Here is a 20,944-nt window from a genome sequence, read left to right on the forward strand (position 1 = left end):
TTATGTTCTCTTCCTCATCTCTTGTTATGCAGTTTCACACGTGATTTGACCGCCCATGAAAGCAACCATGCAAGACTGAAGTCCTCTGTCCACAGAACAGAGTACAAGTTAAGGTCTGTGCCAAATGCTTCTGAGTGAAAACACCAGGCATGGAGACAAGTGACACAACACTGTATCTATCACTGACTGTGCAGCTTTCTCTGACACACACCAGAGGTGAACAGTGCATATCCAATACTTCGTGCAGCAGCTTCAGGCAGGGACACAATACATATCCACTTACGCCTGCGAATAGGCAGAATGCTCTTACCAAACCTGGAAAATTTGTCAAGAACACTGGGACTTATGCTCCCACTCTTCTGAAAAGCATCACTAGATTTTAAATTTCTTTTTAAAAAATACTGTGCCTCTTTAAATTGTCTTAAACATCTGTTATTTCAGATGGATGTAGGATGAGGTTTTAAAACAGAGTAAAAAAAATAATTCTCAGTACTCAGTCCCATACCTGTTTGAGTGAACCTCAGCATAAAAACTGTACTTTCTTTATAGAAATATTTTCTTCTTTCTTTGCACCACAAAACACCTCACAGAGTGTTATAAATATCTCTCTGGAATATGAGACTTAGCATTCCAAGATACCCACAGCATATAAATAACTCTGGATGAAGACAGTACTACTGAATAACTAGGATGGGACAGGGAGCCTGCTTATATGGAAAAGGTAAATCTGTTTTTATTCAATACTCAGTTTTCCAAAATTTTCTTTTCATACTCTTATTTTATACCCTGTTGGACATAAAATATGAATACTGAAAACTTCAGAAAACTATTTGATATTTCATAAAAACAGATACTTACCCTTCCCCCATTGGCAGACTCCCTCCTCTGGGGCAGATATTAGGAGCTATCAACATCATGACCACAGTCCATGTTGTTGCCTCAGAGGGGGAAAACTACAATCCTGGGGGAAAATGAAATGTTCAATTCAAGTATCACTTATCCTGAAATGCCACTGCTGATATTAGTTTTCTGATCAGGCAGCTTCTAATCTGGGCATCCTTCCGGTCTCTTTCCCTAATTAATTATTACATATCAGAACAGCAGCATTTTTTTCTTGTGTTACCTGATTAACTCATCTTTTAGACAAGCTAACAGCCTCTTAAATCCAAGTAAGAGAACTTTCCTTGGATGTCTCTTCGTTTCCTGCATTTCTTCAAAACTACTGCCTCTTCCACATCTCCACCACAACCTTTCTCACTCCATTTTTAAGATCACCACTAAACAACACTGTTGCCAAAACATTTAGTTCTCTGCTTTTTTGGCTTCCTCGTCATTTTTCCTTCAATCTGGAAACACTAAAACCAATCTTACTTTCCCATACTCCTCACATAATACTATTTCATTGATTCATGAACCTTTGCATTTAAAACTCAAGCTCCAAACCTTTGTTCCAGAGACCTTCCAGAAACTTTATTCCAACTTTCACCACAATTCCTGTACCAAATACTCTTTCTCAAGGCTTGCAACTCTTTGCACTTCCTATGTTAGCCTCCTCACACTCATATTAAAAAATCACAACCAAAAAGGTCTCCTTTATTTAACAATAGCATTTAAATATTATTAAACAATTTTTAGCACAGAAACATGTCAAGCACAAGATAGAACCACCTTGTTTAGCCTATGATTATTCTTGAATTAAAAACTTGCACTGATCTCAATGTTGAGTGCTACTCATGTTGGACTAGGAACTGCAAAACAAACTAATTTCAAGATAGAAAAATAATGGAGTGGTTTCAAGAGAGATTTCATTCAAGTATTTTATCTTAAGCATTACTAAAATGCTACAGAAAGACCAACGATTCTTGCCTGGCTGCAATCACTATCATACCGTACAGTGCCACAATCAAAAACATTTGTCAAGAACAAATAAATCAGACACTTGTTTTATAAAATTATATTGCAGCCTTGAACAGCACACAGTGAAAACTGAATGAATTTTTGGAGGTCAGCTTACAACACAGAGGTGACAAAATGTTCAGAGTCCCAGACAGTGGTATTCACTCAAGGGAAATCTAAACTGCCAATTACCATATTTTCACTTGCTACTCTTTTTTAGAATTTGTTATGTTTAATACCTGTCACATGCAGCACTACAGTGCTCAGAAAATGAATTGAGTATAGATATAAAGCAAAGATGATAAACTGAGACTTTATAAATACCAGTAACTGTACTAAATAACCAGTAAACAGTACTTTATAAATACCTTTGGTGGTGCTGCTTAATTTCACCCTCTTGCGCTTTCCCACACCTTGGCTACCATCCTGGTCCTCCTGGGGTAGAGGAAGAGTTTTAAAAATCGACAATCATATACTTAAAACCTTATTGCCAGGAGATGGTATACATTCAAAATTCTGGTTTAACTCCCAAACTAAAACAGAGAAGCCTTCAATATATTCTTAGAAGAAAAACACTTTTACTGCTTACAGGAATCATGCACTGTGTACAACTCTTTAGAGAAAAACATATTTTTTTAATTGCCTCTTTTCCCCCTACAGGCAGCATTATCATCCACATTTATTTCATTCATTTTCTAATGTTAGTTGCTTTGATTTCTAAAACTGAATGCTACAAAAGTTTAACACCACAAGATTTCTAACCTTTGCGCATCTAAGATTTTACCTTATCCACTTGTAGGGTATTGTAGGGTTTTGTTTCAGAGAAAAAATATCAGCCAACATATTCTATATCAAAGTTGACAACATATGAAATTAGCTACATACTTTCTAATCAATATAAATTTTAGTGCAAGAACAAAGTATTTTTGACACCTTTAAGAGGCCAATTCTAACTGCTTGCTCCCTACAGAATAACGGAAACATTTTATACAGGCATTTGTCATCTGAAGCTTTCAAGGCACGCTACAAACAGCAAAGGCTCCAAAATGTAATACAAGTTAAAAACATCTCCACCACCACAAAATCAAGCACTGCATGTTAAAAAAGAATGTGACATTACAGGAGTATATTAAATGTTGCATGGATCTTTGCCAACAATGGTAGTCCTAATGAAACTAGAAATAAAGATTCTTATTGGAGCTAATAAAATGAGACATAATTAATGCAGATATCTACTGTTAAAAGTAATCATGCAATATCCTTCTCCCCTAAGCAAATGCCATGTTTTACTCCCAAACTTTTCTGGAATGATAAGGAACCTGAATCTCAAGAAGTTACTATCCTATCTTGAGGAAGAAGATTGCTCACACTTTATATCTAAGGACTGACCACAAGTATAGTGTAAATGAAAGGTCTGAATTTGCCTAGCCTTTAATTTCCTCCATTTGAAAATTCATTTTAAGATGGACACACATTTGAACACTTAGGCACCCTGTGGTCTTTGTGAACACTACTTTGGTACTTCAATCAGGAATGAGTCAGTAAGTTCTCAGGATGCTGCCACTGTGCAGTCCCCAATCAGACTGGCCATGTATTCTCAAGAAAAAAATCAGACTTGTTGGGATATTACTATGAACTGCAGGACTCTGCAAATCAAGTCTCCTGCCCTGAAAAAAGCATCAGGGAAGAAAGTTAATTTTTTATTTCATAATCTTGTTCCTCATCATGAGCTGCTTGACAAATACTAATTACTGAAAAGGAAGTCCACTCCTTTCATCCAAAACTCAAAATAGACTGTTCAGGTGGAAAGCTGAAATGCTTATTATAAAAATAATATTCCTCTCCTCTGTACTCCCATGTGAGTTACATAGGGCATTTACAGTTTGTTTTTAATACCTGATTATACTCTCTTAGAGAGAAGTAAAACTATGTTATAATTAAGAAATGTGGCAAGAGTACGCTTTTAACAGGATTTTCTTCCTCTGGCATTTCAAATGAATGTAGAAAGGTTAAAAATGTTCTTCCTTACCAAGATCTAATGGTAGTATTATTTCACAGATGGAACACTAGACTACAAAATTTACATAGACTACAGATCAGAGCAGTACTTCTGCAGGGAACCAAACAGCTTGAAAAGTTTTGCACAGTTCAGTATTTAGTTTTACTTCTACAGTAGTAGATGATTCTAAGCAAAAATTTATTTTAAGGATGCACGTTATTTCTCATGTTTTCCTTTTTGCAAAAGGAGAAAAAAGGCCCTCTCTAAACCTGTCCTCCTACTTAAAAAGATTTTATTTTCCAAGGAATCAAATAAAGCACGGTCCATGGATGCTTTTGCCACACTGAGAGACAAACATTTTTATACGGGATATCTCTTTACATTATTTAAAGTCTGTTATGCTACCCTACCAAAATGTCTAAGCTAAGGCTTACTAGTTGAAATTAGGTTTTAAATAGTTGAGAAAAAAAGGATGAAAATAAATTGATAAAGTTACTCTACCAGAATTTAACTTTCCTCCACTTATTTATTAAAGCTCAACCTAAAATGAGATTCTCTCCTTTTCACTCCCACTACAAATGTTTGGTAAGTAAGGTCAAGTCGACACATGAGAATTTATCTACAGAGAAATTCCCACTGCTGCTATCACCAGTTCAGCTGGAATCTCAAGTACCAAATACTGCTACCAACACTCATAGCCTTACATGCTCTAAGTTTGCTTTAATCAAGTCAAATTTACTTGATAGTGATTTCTGGAATACCTACAGAGGTTTCATCTCCATTACACACATAAATTAAACTGGAACAGTATTAGCAAAACTCAGGATTTTTCAAGAGGTCCTTAGTAAATCAAAGGCATGAGAACTATTCCTTTATACCTCCATTATTCCTAATTAGTAAAACTGGGATCATGTATGGCAGATACAAGATGTAAGATTTGTGGGATTTGGCTGCAAGCATTCTCCCCCTTTAATGTTCTGTTGAAGTTCATTGCAGTCTTTAAGAAGTCTCACCTCATCTGAAGAATCCCCTTGTCCTGATGTTGCTGTACCACCTGCCAAACCTTTTGAAATAAAAAAGTTCAGAGATTCTTTTTATAACTCTTATATTGAAAAGACAGTATTTTAAGATATTTAAGCCAGTATGAAATGGAACACTTCATTAATTTTCTTTGAAAGATACATAGCAGTGGACTGAGAAGTTGGAGTAAAATTTCCAAGCAATACAAAATCAGAGATTTGCAAATACTTGCCATTGCAGAACTTCAATGCATGGTGTTAACAAATGAGCATTCTTTCAGAAATTGAAAAAAAAACAACCTCTGGATGGACTTCAGTGATCAAAAAAATTAAAATAAAATAAATCCACAGAACCTTTATAAGAAGAGGTGTGCTGTGGATTGATAATCATTTTGCTGAAGTGGCAAAATTCCACTATGAGCAATTTCATCTTGCCAATTCAAATTCCACTAATGTTATGACTGGAAAAATGGTGCTTAACATACTAGCAACAAGAAGTTAACTTGTTTACCTTTGCTGATAGAACTAAGAGTCCTGTAATTTGGCAGTGCAATAAATAACAGCTAATTCCCTAAGTTTCATTAAATCAGCTATTCTTAAAAATAAACCCAAAGCAGTTTATATAAAACCCATCAATAATCAAGTCTTCTCTTAAAATATTTTTCTACACAAACCTTGAACAGATAATGTGCTAGTTCCAGCTCCTTGTTCCTGTATACCACATGCAATTTTATCCTCAGGAAATGCCAATCCAGAGCCTTTCAAAGCAATGAGGTACTTTTCATGACTTTTCTTTGCACATGCATTCTCTCCAACACCTTGAATGTATACATAAAACAGTATTAAAGCACAAAAGCAGTTTCTTGATTCATATGCTTCATACTCTATGCAAGCAATCTAAAAAATGGCCCACAATGCTATAGTTTAATAATACATATTCTCCATTCAAAGAGTCCAGATAAGCATGTCTTATTTTCCATTCCCATTCTGTATTTCTGTATCAGGAAATCCATCACATATAGGAAAGAGAAGTAATTAAATTACTCCCATTTGAATACTATAACAGGAGAGAAAAAGGAAGGAAAGACTAAAGAGAACTGCTTGTGAGGCAGCTTTACTAAGTGTTTCTCCTTTCAAATAAAGATTTGGAGATTGCCAGTTCTTTAATTAGCTGCTGCCCAAGCCAGTTATGGCAACTTAAAACCACAGTAATTACTATTTTCTCCATACCTATGCAAAGAACTCTTAATCACAAGAAAATAACATGGAATTAATTTACACTAGGAGTTCTGGGTTAGTTGTGACTGGCCAGCATTCTCAGATTCATTGTGATTTGGTACAGTATTAAAAAAATAATGAAGAGGGGGGTAATGTTTAAGAAAAAAACATGAGAAGGCTTTGCACAGAAATGCAGGACAATGGTCTTTTGCCATTCAGTTCTCCTCCAGTAATCTCTGTGAGAGCAGATCCCAAAAATAAGCTGGACATTCCACTTTAAACAACTTTTTTATGACTAGTTTGGTAATACCATGCTAGAATAGATTTCTTATAAAACTTTCCTGAAAAGATGTTTCTTTATACATTTATTTTGGACACAGATCAGATATCTGCTCTTATAGCTCTTAATAACAAATGTCTAGTCACTCTGAAGCTCACCCTCCTATAAATGTAATATCCTTAAAAATAGGCTTTTTTTTCTATACTTTGAGATGTCAAAAAAAGCCCATGCAGAAACTGAAGTTATAAACAAAACTGATGCCCTTAATTCTTCATAGTTTGAAAATGTTAGAAATTAGAAATAACACAAACATACCAGAGCTAAGATTTTTGTAGAACTGTTGGCTAGTTAAAACCTGGGTAAGAACTGATCTCATTGCACCTCCCATTTTGGTCAAGTCTTCCAGGAAGGAAACATGAGGCTCCAAAACTTGAAGAATTTTATGAAGGTCTTTCTCTGATGGCAGATCAAGAGCTGAAAACCACATAAGAAGAGCTTTTGATGCAGATGTAATGTAACCTAGTCAAAACTGCCACAAGCAGAACAGTTACAACCACTGCAAATAAAAATAATTTATATATTCATAATTCTCTAAAATTCACACATACAAATTTCAAACTATACCTGGTTTCATTTTCTGGAAGAGCTCAGCACAATACTAGGTAACCCTTAAAACATATTTAAGCATGCTAGCAGGTAACAAAATCAAATCACCTAGTCAGGCTGCAATTTTGTTAGGAAGAGAGGTACAAAATACAATGACATAAACTATGGATAGCATTCATGTACTGTGTCTTTGTAAACTGCAAAAGCAAGAGGTAACAGCATGGTAAGATATGCTAGATACATGCAAATTCAAAACATACCAGGCTCATTATATCCCTCTCTTAAGTGCTGAATCAGACTAAAGATGAACTGTGGAAGAACTAATTCTGACATCATCAACAAGTCTTTCGGAACACATGGAACATTTGAATCTGATTTAATCCGGTGTCTTTTACAAAACCTATAAAACAGATGAGAAAAATGTTAGCCAAGCACAGCTCAGCAATGTTAACATGTACTAAGAAAAGCATTCCTTTTTCCATTTTCCAGAGAGTATATGCTTTTACATTAAAGGTGGTATGGAAATGGTGTTCTAAAATTCCATCTACTCTGCTCAAGCCCATTTTGATTCTGAGGACTGAGAATTATAAAGCTGCCAATTATTTTTCTGCTGCTCAAAATTCATATATATAACATCCCAGCTTCTTCCCATACATATCAGAAGTATTTTCCATTGAAAAATTAGAAGAATACTGACTTTCCTCTCCTCTCTGTGATGTAATCAGAGGTTGGACTGATTTTTCAAGTTGTCATTCAGATAATGACTTTAAAATGTCTTTGGACAATAAAAACAACTTTAAAAGGCACAAGACTTTGCAGGATCAGTGTGTTTCCAATGTACAGCAACCAAGATTTACAAAATCCTAACAAAAATGTTTCATTTAAAAAAAAAAAAGAAAACATTTATTCTTTGGAAAATTCCCGCATGGTAGTAGCTGAGGCTTGGCTAATGCACAGTGACACAAGGTTGAGCCAAACCCCATTAGAGGAGACAGAATGATTTCCCACTCACTTAACAGGAGCCTGACTCAAGAGACACTGAATACTTTTCAGCTCCCAAGCTATTTTTAGAAAGGACATACAACAACATCAAAGAGTTATTTACCCACGTCAAAAACAACACTAAACAGAGAATAGACTAAAAATATATCACACAAGAATCAACTTTACTGGAAAGATTCACTAGATTTTACTAATAATTTTTCAACACAAAAATTCAGAAAAAAATACAGCTTTGCTTGAATATGGAAACTGTTTATGCCATAGTTTCCAGAAGCAGTCTGCTACTTTCTAAAACTTAAGCCTTTCTTTTTTGAGGACCATTGAAGAATCACCTTCAAGAGAAGGAAATAGAAGAAAGCCACAAAGCAAGTGTCTGAATAAAAAACAAAAGGCAAAAATAAAGAAAATGCAAATCCTACATTTAAAATGGCAATTCACAAAAATGACTAGCAAATGCACAAGACTAAAGACTAGGAGCTTCTCCTTTGCTTTTGCGCATTAAAAATGAAAATTTTTATTAAGAAAAGGTACAGGACAGTACTAGCCAGTTGATTTGCTGTTTGTATATACACCCAATATATCCCTGTGAGGGAAAAGGGCCTTACAGAAAGAGCTCAGTGACAATTTTCTGTTAATTAACATCCAAAGAGTAAGTGTTCACCTTTGCCTTCCACTTTTCATACTACATTCGCAGAAGTTATGAAAAGCCATTCCATGTTCCTTGTTCAAGTATGAATGAACAGCACAATTTGCAACTGCAGGGAATTCAAAGGGCTTGTAAAAGTCATTCACTTTTTCTCTTTGGTCACATATTGAATGGCCTGAATTGCCAGAAACCTGAACTGCTAGAAATCACAAATGTGGCTTTATCTATGCTAAAATACAGTATTCCATATTTTTAAAGTATTTGGTTTCCTTTTCACCACTGTCCTTATAAGAGGTGAAAAGTAAATAAAGATCTAAAAGATACAAAAGGAAGGAATTACGACACAGTGCCCTCTAAAATCTTTTACAGCCCACCACCCCCCCTCCATATATTTTACATTCTGTCAAAAGATGTTTTCACTGTTTATGATCACAAGCTAAGGAAGCCACTGTAACAAAACACGAAGGTAAAGTAATTTTGAATCCCACCTTCTGGTGGGCACAAGACTTCCTTCCACAGAAAACAACCTCTGCTCCCCATGAAGTCTATGTCAACGTGGCAGTTCTGAATCCATCACAAGAGAATCAGAGTTAAAAAGGACCCAGAAGAATCATCGAGTGCAACCCTTAAGTGAATGATGCCGATGGGAACTGAACCCATGACCCTGGCATTACTAACACCATGCTCTAACCAACTGTGCTTATCTCAGGGTCATGGATTAACGATCCCAAGTTTTACATATCCTGAAAAGAAGTTATGAATATGTTGTCTCTTGAGAGTCTCAAGAAAGCATTATTGATTTATAAATTGTGCTATTACTGCTATATTAACACAGATACTGGAAGACCAATAAAGGACCCAGATTTGATTCCCTGTAAGGAAAAGCTCTTTCACTGTCACATGCATAAACCACAGAAGGTTCAAACAGGAAACAACTTCTAGATACCAGGCACTAAACCTTAAAGTAGGAACATCAATGTAATTTTACAAAAGGCACCATACTCTGTATTTATGGTTCAAAGGCTACAGTGTTAAAGTAGTACAGTCCAGAATTACCCAAAGTTCTATTGCAGAGTATTATATGAATTCCTCTATAAATATTGTGACAAATATAAATATTTGTCTGACAAAAATGCCAGACAATGACTTGGAAGGTCTTCAGAGTTAAGACAACAGCTGCTTTAACTAAAGAAGAGACTGAACCCCAAGCTGTGCATAGGAAGAAACAAGCTGAGATTTCTTATACAGGCCAAAAGAGACACCTGGACAAACTCCTCAATGGGTTATACAGTCACTGGACAAACAGCAGCCAAAGCTATTCCATAATCAGTTCCCTATGTACTTCTGAAAGAACTTCCTTACCACAGCAACAGCTAAAGAATTGTACATCTACATAAATGTGCATTTCAAAATGCTTCCGAGACTATCAAAACAGGCTTTAATAGGCAACAAAAAGGAGCATGCACAGATCTCTCCCCATACCATCAAGCCCCAGAAATCTACCACTTGCAGCAGGGAGAAATCTCTAATGGGGGGCAATGAAAGGTGGATATAATCTAGATAAGAAATATATTTTCTTAAAAAGCTCAGAAATAATGATGGAGAGGAAGACTGACTAGGTAACTTACAGATCACCTTGATCTAAGCTTTTTAACTAGATTTCAATATTGCAAAATACTTCTTCCAACAAGCCTGTAGTTCTTACCATTCTTTTAGCAGTTCATATTTCTTGTACTATGTATTTATCAAATAGTTTACTACTATACTAGGATTAAGAATGAGTACATCACAGAAAATGTCAATTCAATACAGAAATATTTAAGCCCTATGTATCTGAAGGTCTAGCATAGAAATAGTAAAATACAGGTCCACATGAAGACAAAAAACAAACTTTTTTCCTTAATATTTTCTCTGATTCAAAACCATATTCTGATTTTGCTTTTCTATGTATTTTCCCACCTTTGAAATCACTTTTTCACAAAAAGCTAAGGTTAATTTTAGCAAATGGAGAGGTTAAATAGTAAACTTGCAATTAAATAAAAGCTTGGGTTTAACAAAGAATCTTGTCCACATGACTTCAAATAAAGTTCTTACATTTCTTATGCTGCATTAATATCTTATTTGTGAAATGCAGAACATTGCTGACATCTACATGAATAAGCAATACCATTTGATACAAACATAAGCAGCAATATCTTCCGAACAACTTTAATGTCAAACTTTCCAGATTCATTCCATTCTTTCCTACTATTTTCATTTTTAATAATTCTACTGTGAATTTCCAAAATGCATTTTAGAAGTGGGTTCTGGTAAAATAACTCCTTCCTTTTAGGCTACAGTTTCACAGCCTAGTTGAAGTAGATCAGTCCTGCCACAGCTCTTTCTTCAGCCCTCTTATTTGTTCTAGCAGTAACATTTCACTGATCCTATGTTAAACCAGCTCAGAAGCTAAGCCAGCAGAAGTTATTTACTTGTAAGAATATATAAAAAATTTCACTGTGCCACTTTAAATCCACCAAAACTCACACACTGGTCTCCTTGGAAATCACACTGAAATCCCCAAATCATTTTGCCATCGTCCCTTTCCTTGTTAACCTGACAGGGAGAAAAACACAGAACAAAATAAACCAAAACCCCAAACATTAACATGTAGGAAAATGTCATCCTGGCCAACCAGCACAAGTAGATACAATGCTCACTGTGGAGGCAATTCCACCACTTCAAAGGAGAGTTTTTAAATTCTGCAGTTATCATGGCAGCTGATTCAGTACCAGCCCGACCACACCTTTACAGCTTTTGAACATTTGATCAGTCCTTCATCCACTACATCCCACAGTGTCTCAAGTTTCAGATGCATTCCAGAAACTTGACATAAGTTCACTATACACAGATGGACTATTTTTACCCTCACTTTTCTCTCACTATTTTGTCCTCTGCCTTGCTGTGTTTAAAAGTCATTTGTTTTTAAACCAGATCATAAGACCTCCAAAAGAAAGCATCCTGATTTCACATTCTTAATGGTACTACAGCATTACGAATACCTGATTCTGACAGAAGCTTTTAGGGAAAAGGACAAGCGACAGAATCCAAATGAAAACTGCTGGAAATCAACTCTTAAGCAAAGAAAGTAAAGCTCTACTTGATTCTTCAATTCAGTAAGTCATACCTAAAATGAGTTCTTATTTAAAACATAATATACATTTCATATGTACATATATGGTATACTATATATTCATACTGTATACCTCATGACTGACATCATGTAATGTTTCATAAAGTATTCAAATGAAGTTTTATAAATACAAATTCAACACAAGTTTTTTTAAAAGCATGTATTCTGTTTCCATTCTAAAACGAATAAACAAATATTATTCTTACATACTCTGAATCTACAAAATAAATGCAAGATACAAAGTACTTTTTTGAGTGTTACAATTGTTTCTGAATTCTTACAAAACGGTTTCATCATTTCTTGTGTACTCAGAGTCTTTAAACGTTTCTTCCAGCTTTTGCCCTTCAAATATCAAACCAAGTCTTACTTCAAAACAAAGTAAAACTTGCATAATCAGCATCAGAAAACTGTCTGGATGAAAAAAGGCTTTGATATATTGTAGGGTTGCTTTATGTAAATCCACTGTCCCTAAAAATAACAAATACAATGGTAACGCTGAAGAAATGCAGAGAAATAAACCTACTGTTCCTATTAAGTTTAGCATGTTTCCCCCACACACCCTAGTAACTGTATTTTATTAGTTAAATTCCTTTCACCTGCAAAATGGGCTTCCAAAAGTGAACCAATGTGGTACTGACTTCAAAACCCAAGGAATGATCACTCTTCTGCTCTTTATGAAAACTGCAAGCTACAGAGTTCATAGACAAAACTGAATACTTGCATTTCTGCTATTAGAGGCAAAGCCAGCTGAAAAGATGTCAGTCTAACTCTGCTGCCTCTGCTTTGGAAATGTTCTGATTAGAAGAGTCAATAGCAGAGGACAATGAAACACGGCAGAATAACCAATGGCTCCTCAAGGAAAAAAGAAAAAAAAAACACCTTGAAAGGACATCTTTTCAGGCTTTAAGCTTTCATGACAAAGTTGACTGGCCAGGTTAGGAGGCTAGAAATCAGAGTTTGGACACTAAGAAGTTATTTCAATCCTTGCAGAACAGCAGGAAGAGAGGCAATGATTCACTAGCAGCTCCCTTGGTGCTCAGTACTACATTAAGTGAAGAAGCACACCTGTTCAAAGCAAAGCAGACAAAGCTGCCCTGCAGAGCATTTCTAGTATTCTTTGTTAGTCCTTAGACATAAATATCTTGTATAGTAGACTATAGTAGACTACTATAGTAGACTAAAACTACAATGATTTTCATTAGTATACAAGTACCTATTATCAATCAGAAACAGTAGATTTGGCAGTTTCAATCATAAGGCCTTTTTTAAACAAAAATTGAGAAAGAATGAGAAGAAATAGACTCCTGAGAGCTGAAGCTGAGCTATGTTTGAAAGGAACCACAAGGTTGTTGAATTTGAGGATTTTGATAGCCAAGAGAGCAACTCCAGAGAGTAATACAATCTGCTGCTGCTAAAATATTCTTTAGAGAAAGGGTGAATGCTCTGGAATAAAATTACTGCGCTGTAATTGCATCTAAGTACAACTTACTTTTACCTAGCTTGATTGAAAAGCCTCAATCTACACACAATTTGAAATCTATTTGTACAATATTAGACACACGGCTAGATAGCTTACAAAGTTAATACTCAGTCTCTTTGGTACAGCTTTTGCAAACATCACAGTGATTGTAAAGCAAAACCCTTACAAATTAAAAAAGTCTTTACTTACGCTATTAATGGAAATATTAAGATTATTAAAATTATCTTTATTCATTTATTCGCATGTATAAATACAGTCTTCAACAGGAACTGCAGCCTTTTCAGTTGAGAAAAGAAATGTACATCTTAAAGGAGCAGCTAAATTTAGTATTTCAGTGTATTGAAGAAGGCATTGACAAGAACACACTTCAAACACAATTCTAAAAAACAGTCTTTATCAAGGTTTACATGAAAAAAGCACCCAAGAAAAATATTTACATTCAACAGTCTTTCACAGCATGGAGTCTAAAGGTATCATCTTTTTTTCTCCCCTTCAACTATGAATCAAAGATAGCAGAATTAAGATATAATGTGTATTCTAATTCTGGATGCTTAACTTAGTAATATTTAGGATCCGATTTTGCAGAGTTCTTAGTCTTACACAGCATTCACAAGCAAAATTACCAGCTGACTTCAGAAGCAGACATGAAAAACAAACAGATCAGCAAGTAAAATATCTGGCCTTAAGGCCTCATCAGAGCAGATGTCTGCCTGGCCCTGAGTCTTCCCAAACCATTTATAAGCCCATATGCAGTCTCCCTGACCAGTTGCTTCTGGAGTCCCATTAATTACCCACTTTGAAGTACAGGGACAGTACATCTACTTGAAAGAACAAAAAGCAAGTGTACAAAATAGAGTTAGCAAAAACATTTTCTGGCTAACAAAATTCTCCCAAGAGAATTTAAACAGGTCAAACATAAAGCACGTAGTATTTTGACCCAAATACTTCACATGACAAAGTTCTAAGTGACTACACAGTGCAAAACAAATGCAGAAATAACCTTCATTTCTTCTGGATTTGAGTAAGGTGTGTGAATTTTAACAGGCATCAACTTAAGCTTTGTCCAGGCGTCCAACAGACAAGGTGTGTATATAAGTAATTTGCAGTTCTCCTAGAAAGTATTTATGTGTTTCATGCCAGAGCCATTATCAGTTCAGACACTGTGCAGAAACAAAGAGGTGCATCCTAAAAAAGTCAGGTGTTTATTTAGTCCTTGTTACTGTAATAGCCATTTGGGTATCTCTATTAATTCAATGCAAAGAACATTCATTGTTTTCAAAGCTTAGTACCAAAACCCTCTACAAAGGAAGGCATCTAAGATACTATTATTTAAAATCACTTGCAGCTGTCAGATATCATTCCAGGATTTTTAAAAAATATAAAATTCCTGATACTGTACAAGTGATAAGGAAATATGGCCTGAAATCTGAATCAACACTTATGATCATTAAGAAAGATCTAAGAAACAATAGCTCTTTAGGAATGTGTTCTCTAAACATACTCCCAAAGCCATATTTGTTCCATTGCCAACAGATCCATTGACAGCTCCATATAGATCAGATATATAGCAGACAAATAACACTCCACCCTGATGCAGTAAACTTAGAATCCTGGGCAGATGATAGGTCCATAAAAGGTATAAAAGCAGCTTTAGAATTTGGTGGGATCAAAGTAAAGGAACTGAAAATCAACATTGGTTAGCCCAAAACTAAACAAGACTATTTCAGAGAGCTCTAAAAAACAACTCTTCTTAAATGGAATATATACCAAGGCAAATTACAAAGCAATAGACAAGTGATACAATAAATAAGCCAAATTTCAGGAAAGGCAAGACATATATCAATCATATCTTGTGAGCTCAGCCTTCACAGTACCGCTGAGTTCTTCAAATCAGACTGGTCCTATCAGAAAACCTTTGGGGTAAAACCATCATTTAAATTTGTTCAGTAATTAACACAGCAATAGTTCAAGCTTTGAAATATTTATAGTTATGTATATTGATATGTTTCAACATCTTACTGATGACTTTGAAACAACTATACATTGTTCCAGAAGCATGTATAAAGTAACAATGCATCTAGTCAGGTCACTGCTCTAAAGGTAGTAATAGAAAACTAGCACTTGGCTTTAGCCATTTGAAATACATCTCAGCAACTAATTTAGAGGCTGATGTAGCCCTAATTATAGACATTCTTAAATGAAATCAAGTCAAGCAGGTTGGAGAGCTGCGTGTATGACACAGTAGACTTAATCAACATGTTGGTCTGCAATGTCTTTTGCTTTCCAAGAATAAGGCCTAACATGTAGCTCTATGTAAACTACACAGTGAAATCCTAAGAAGCAATGAATTATCTTGAGCTTTATGTCTGGGGGAGGCATGACGGAGGACAAAGGAAAATAATTATTTATAAATATATGGTAACTTCAAATTCTGTGGTCCTTGTAAATCCCAGTATGAATCCCTGTACTTTGTATGTGAATGAACATAGTGGAGACTTTGTTCTGAAGAGTCACATCCATCATATGTGACCATGGATTTATCTAGACTCTCACACTAAGCTTACAGCTATTACAGCTCAGACTTCTCTTCAGTCCCTCCTTGGTAGCCCAAAGGACTTCAGAGGCAGAAAAGCTGCATGGATTTGACAGAGACCCTACAAAACACCATTTGTATCAACTCAACAATCCTGAACACACAGGCATTTTTATGTGATTTCATGAAACTCAGAAACTAAACTAAAGTTGGCTACTTGTAGGCTCTCAGCCTGTTGATAACGCATCTATTTCACCAACCCCTTGAAGAAAGTTCCAAAAGAGCACCCTTATCTCTTTGAGGCTGCACTACCAAACCTAGCCTAGGCCCTGGAGAACTGAAAACTTCTTGGCAATTGTTAAACAAAACGATTGATAGAGTCACACTGGAAGGAATGATCTTGAAGCAGCAATATGCTATATATAGGATAAGCAGGTGATTTGCTGTTGCAAGACACTCCATAAAATAAACATGTAATCTACTTCATCCCAGCAAAACAATACTTGTCTGTATGTCCCGAAACACAGCCACAAGCAGATCTGACTTTTTTGTTCTTAAGGGAATCTCAGCACTACAACCCAAGATGGTAAAAGAGACTTTTCCTGATAAACATGCGCAGAATGCATCCAAAGATAACTAGTAATAATAGCTTTCTCAAGAGCAAGCTTCCTTTTTCATGGTCACTCCATTTGTTCAGATTTTCACAAGTCTAGAATATGAAAAAGATCCTTTACTCTTAGCTACAGAATGTAAAAGAAAGAGAATATAATCTTCCATAGTTCCCAATCTCTGAAGTATTTCTGAAAAGGAATAAAAGGAAGGATAGAATTTTATGGGGAGAGAATTGCAAAGGTCATCAAAATTAGGTATCTACCATCCAAAATGTAACAGAAATATTCAATAATCCTTACTAGATGCAAACATTTTAAAACACTGAAAAAAATCAGGGCCATTTCTAAATAAATTAAAGCAGAAAAAAATCAAGCAGTTTAGAAACTAAGAATAAATTTCTCATTCTTACTTCACCAGCAAGAGGAGGCAAAGAGAATTTTCCAGCCTTTTCATAAGAGGATCACAGTAGACCCAAAAGATACATTTGTCTCCAAGAGAGACATAATGATGAAAAAAAAAACAAAAGAGAGAAGTCTGATCTACTGTGCAGGTCATACAGGATCTCCATGAAACCTACACTGACTCACACTTTAAGACACAGAGCTGAATGGAAAGATAAGCAGGGATCAGTAGAGACAGAGCTGCAGGAAGTTCAGAGCTAGGTACCTGAATGTGCTTTTGAACACATAGCATATACCATCAATCTGTGAGAGTTATCTTTCTTATACCTATAGGATTTTTTACTTGATAAAGAAACAGCCGACTGTTGCAAATGGAAATGGATAACACCTTAGTCCCTCTGATGTAAGTCATAAGAGAAGACAACATTATGTCAATGGAGCCACTGGTCGCCATAACTGGCAAGAAATACACAAAAACCATCACTGCACAAACCTGTTAAACAAAATTCTTAACCTGACTTTTCACCTTTCAGGATATGCAACCCTCACCAGAGGTACTATTCGTGTTGTGCTATAATGCAGCACCAAAACATCTGCTTCCCACATGATTAATTTAACAAATAAGTCAACACACAGACATACTCTGAAACAGGACACGGCAGCACGCAATAGCCAGTGTTGAGGCTCTCTAGTATATCAGGTAATTGTCTACAGACTTAGAGGGGAATCAGAACAAGACAGCCATAGAAACAAGATGGTACTCAGCAGTAACAGATTATTAACTAGTTATACTCTTATAATAACCATATGGCATATTGCTTTCTTCAAGCTTATTTCATAATATATCAGTTTCATTATAATACAAGACCATCTACTAACCAAAAAAATGCTTCAGTTGGAATTTTCTCCTGTGCAACTGCATGGTTTTTTTTAAATCCAACAGATGAACTCATTTGAACTATGAGCATATGTCTACTCAAAATGCTTTAGAACTGAAGATTTTTGCTTCTTCAGAACATTATTAATTACCTCTGAAGGACTTGCTAAATTTCACTTGCAAATAGCTATATACCATATGGGAGACAACTACAAGCTATTTTTACCTCCTGACATATCAATGGATTTTAAAATCTATTCAACCTTGCCACAGGTAGAATTTTTAATACTTTCTCAAACAGCTACATTTACAAACTTGAATATTTTCTAAAGTCTACATTACATTCTAATAGATAAGATCAACTTCAACATCATTTTGATGTTTAAGTGTTAACTTAAACATCAAAAACACTGAAATCTGCATGGAAATCAAAAGGCTCAAAAATGTGACAATCTGATTTTTCCAGAACAAATGAGAATTACACAAGGTGCCTAAAGCAATTCAAGGTACCTAAGGCAAATCAATATCCATCTATTATGCTATATTCCACCCTCTTTTTATAAAGGCACCAGAAATAAAAAAAACCTAACACTCAGGTATCCCTATAAAGCAAATTATACATTTAATTAGTACTACAAGATTAACACACACCCATCCTCATACTCTAGGCCAAACCATCTCTAGATTTACATTAGCCATCCTAAAGGTAATGAAAAGATATTCCAGATTCTAAACTGGAGAGATTTCTTTTATAGCAGATTAGTTAACTAAGACTTCACAAGAAGTATTTTTTGAGCTGCATAAAATAAATAATATGAATATGAGACCAGATAACAACAACAGAAACAATAGTTACTACAGTATTCATATACAACATCTACACAAAATTTTATCTGAGCAAACAGATGGTAGATAAAGTTTGTAAGCAGGCACCACATTTGATTCCCTTGCTATTAATAGAAGCCCAGGCTGTAGTGGTCAAGGTTATATCAGGCTAGACACACTCCAGTTTCCTAAGTCCACCATGAAGGCCATCCAACTTTGACATGCAAAGCATTACCTTTGTAATTGGGCAATTGATTTGTATACACAAAGTTAGAACACTGTATAAACATGCTGCATGGTAGCAATTCAAGTCAATAGGTAAAACTCTGCATGTTTGCACACATTAATATTTCTCACAATGGTTTAAGCTTAATTTACTTTGTCTTGCACAACAAAGTTTCTAGTTCACTTAATTGCAAATGGCTTAACATCAGTTCTTATCTGCAGAAACAGAAGTGACCTTATGTTAAAAGCAGACACCCCATATGCTGTCATGTATTGTCCTCCTTCTATGTCCAAGAGGACAGGAAAACCTACTGCTCAACACTGAGTGTTGTTTCTGAACAAATATTATGCAATTCTTTATCTTTAGTGACCAAAACTCCTGAAGGGACCTACCTCAATAAGACAATTTACTCTCCAATTCTACCTTTAAAAATAGTAAGTAGGGTACATAGAAATGAGAAGATTGTTACTCCCTTGGGGTTTGCATCTGCTTACATTGCAAATTTAACAGCATTTTTTATTTCTTCTGCATTAAACCAGCTTTCCTCAAGAAGAAAACTGTTTAAAATAAGAGACAATTGGGAAAGCTATACAGTCTGGGATGAGAGCAAGATGACAAGTTATTTTAATATGCACCCTACAGTAGTTCAATTTGTGTGTACTGTTAAAATCCTGCCACTAAGAGGAGCCCTAAGTCTAATCCACAGTGGACAGTGGAAGAAGTATTCATTTTTTTCCTATTTCTCAAGATCAAGGGAAACTCTTACTTCAGTGATGCTGAGGAAAGCAGAATCACCACAAGTTGAAGAAGAACTGATAAAGAATCACTTTTTCTTTGCAGTAGCAACTTGAAACCACTGAAGATTACTGAAAGCAAAAGCAGGGAAGAAATTCCGCCACTGGAGGAAGTCGATCGATAAGAAGACCCCACCAAAAAAGAATGAATAAATGATGAAGGCAGATAGCAAGAGAAAGAAAAGCTGAGAAAACCATAAGAAACAAAAACTGAAGCCACCCGAAGGCCTGCAGCAGAAAAATGGTAATTAGAGATGCAAAGAACTGGAGTCAAGGCAACAACATTCAAGAAACAGAAGAAACAGAATTAATGAAATCTCTAAGTAGAAATGCAAAAAGAGAAGGAATCTTAAGATGCTGAGTGAGTGATACAGAGTTATACACTGTAAATTTGCAAAAGCAAGAAAAGAACCAAAGAAAATGTTTTAAAATTTCTCTATGTTCCTAGTGTTTTCTGGTAGATATGCCACAATTTAGCATACCATCTCATCCAGGCTAAGACAGTCAAGACAGACTATTCCAGAAGGCTTGTCAGAAGAGACCCCTCATTCAAGCACTCCAAACTGTCACCTAGAGAAGCCTTTAGCTAGCTGGTGAATCAACAGGAACATAAGGAGCTCCAAAAGACACTCAGTTGTATAATTTGAAGTTTACTGGCTAGGTATTGCCTTCATCCAGTAACTGTATCTTTCCTTTCACCATTGAGTACATATTAGAACAAAGAAGAACTTAATGTGGTACCGATTCCTCTTCTTCTGACCAGGCACTTCAGTCTTGCCTCCAGTAGGTCAGAATACAAAAGACCTTTGACTTCCACAAAACCCTACCCTATTGTATTCATCCGAGCGTTACCACATTCCTTGATTTAAAGCTAAGGTGGCAAAATGAACTGTAAACCGGGAAATCACACAAAAATGGCTTCCTCTCACTCAATCTGTTCAATACTTTGGCTTATCTGCTCACATGCTGTCCCAAAGTATTTTGACTTCACGGCTAGCTGTGTTAGGCCAAGGCTGCAAGCTGGAAGGTGACAGGTACTGCCTCCCATGCACTCTGCCTTATCAACTTCCCTGAAGGCTGGCACTCGCTGCAAGGGCAACAAAATTCGCATGAGCGTCCTAAAGAAAAGGCGCACACACATCAACAAAGCCACCTTGCCGAACCCCGGCGGACTCCTCGCTCAGCCCGTGGTCCGAGCCGCAGCCAAGGATGGAGTCGGCCTCACTTACTGCCCTCCCTCAGGGCGGCCGCGGGCCGGAGCCGCGCTCCCGGCACGGCCCGGGCACGGCTCTGCCGCCCGCGGGGGCGCCCCCGCCGGCAGGTGCCCGCCCGCCCCGCCGCGGCCGCCCCTCGCTCAC

General features: G+C 36.2%; 1 protein-coding gene across 8 annotated transcripts in view; it reads right to left on the reverse strand.

The window, feature by feature from the left end:
• UBR3 (ubiquitin protein ligase E3 component n-recognin 3) overlaps positions 1 to 20,944 on the reverse strand; it is a 102,523-nt gene that overhangs the window by 79,984 nt on the left and 1,595 nt on the right. For 6 of the 8 annotated variants that reach the window (XM_086896723.1, XM_086896724.1, XM_086896722.1 and 3 more), the window contains exons 2-6: positions 7,279 to 7,418; positions 6,728 to 6,886; positions 5,589 to 5,732; positions 4,909 to 4,958; positions 2,265 to 2,331 (exon numbers count right to left, since the gene is read on the reverse strand). In XM_086896723.1, coding sequence (XP_086752849.1) covers positions 2,265 to 2,331; positions 4,909 to 4,958; positions 5,589 to 5,732; positions 6,728 to 6,886; positions 7,279 to 7,418 — 560 coding nt within the window. Of the gene's footprint in view, positions 1 to 2,264; positions 2,332 to 4,908; positions 4,959 to 5,588; positions 5,733 to 6,727; positions 6,887 to 7,278; positions 7,419 to 20,739; positions 20,914 to 20,944 lie in introns of those variants that run through there. The other 2 variants (XM_086896726.1, XM_086896725.1) reach the window with 1 other exon arrangement.

The sequence above is a fragment of the Cyanistes caeruleus genome, chromosome 7 (assembly GCF_971803275.1).
Source record: "Cyanistes caeruleus chromosome 7, bCyaCae1.hap1.1, whole genome shotgun sequence".
NCBI classification, from domain to species: domain Eukaryota; kingdom Metazoa; phylum Chordata; class Aves; order Passeriformes; family Paridae; genus Cyanistes; species Cyanistes caeruleus.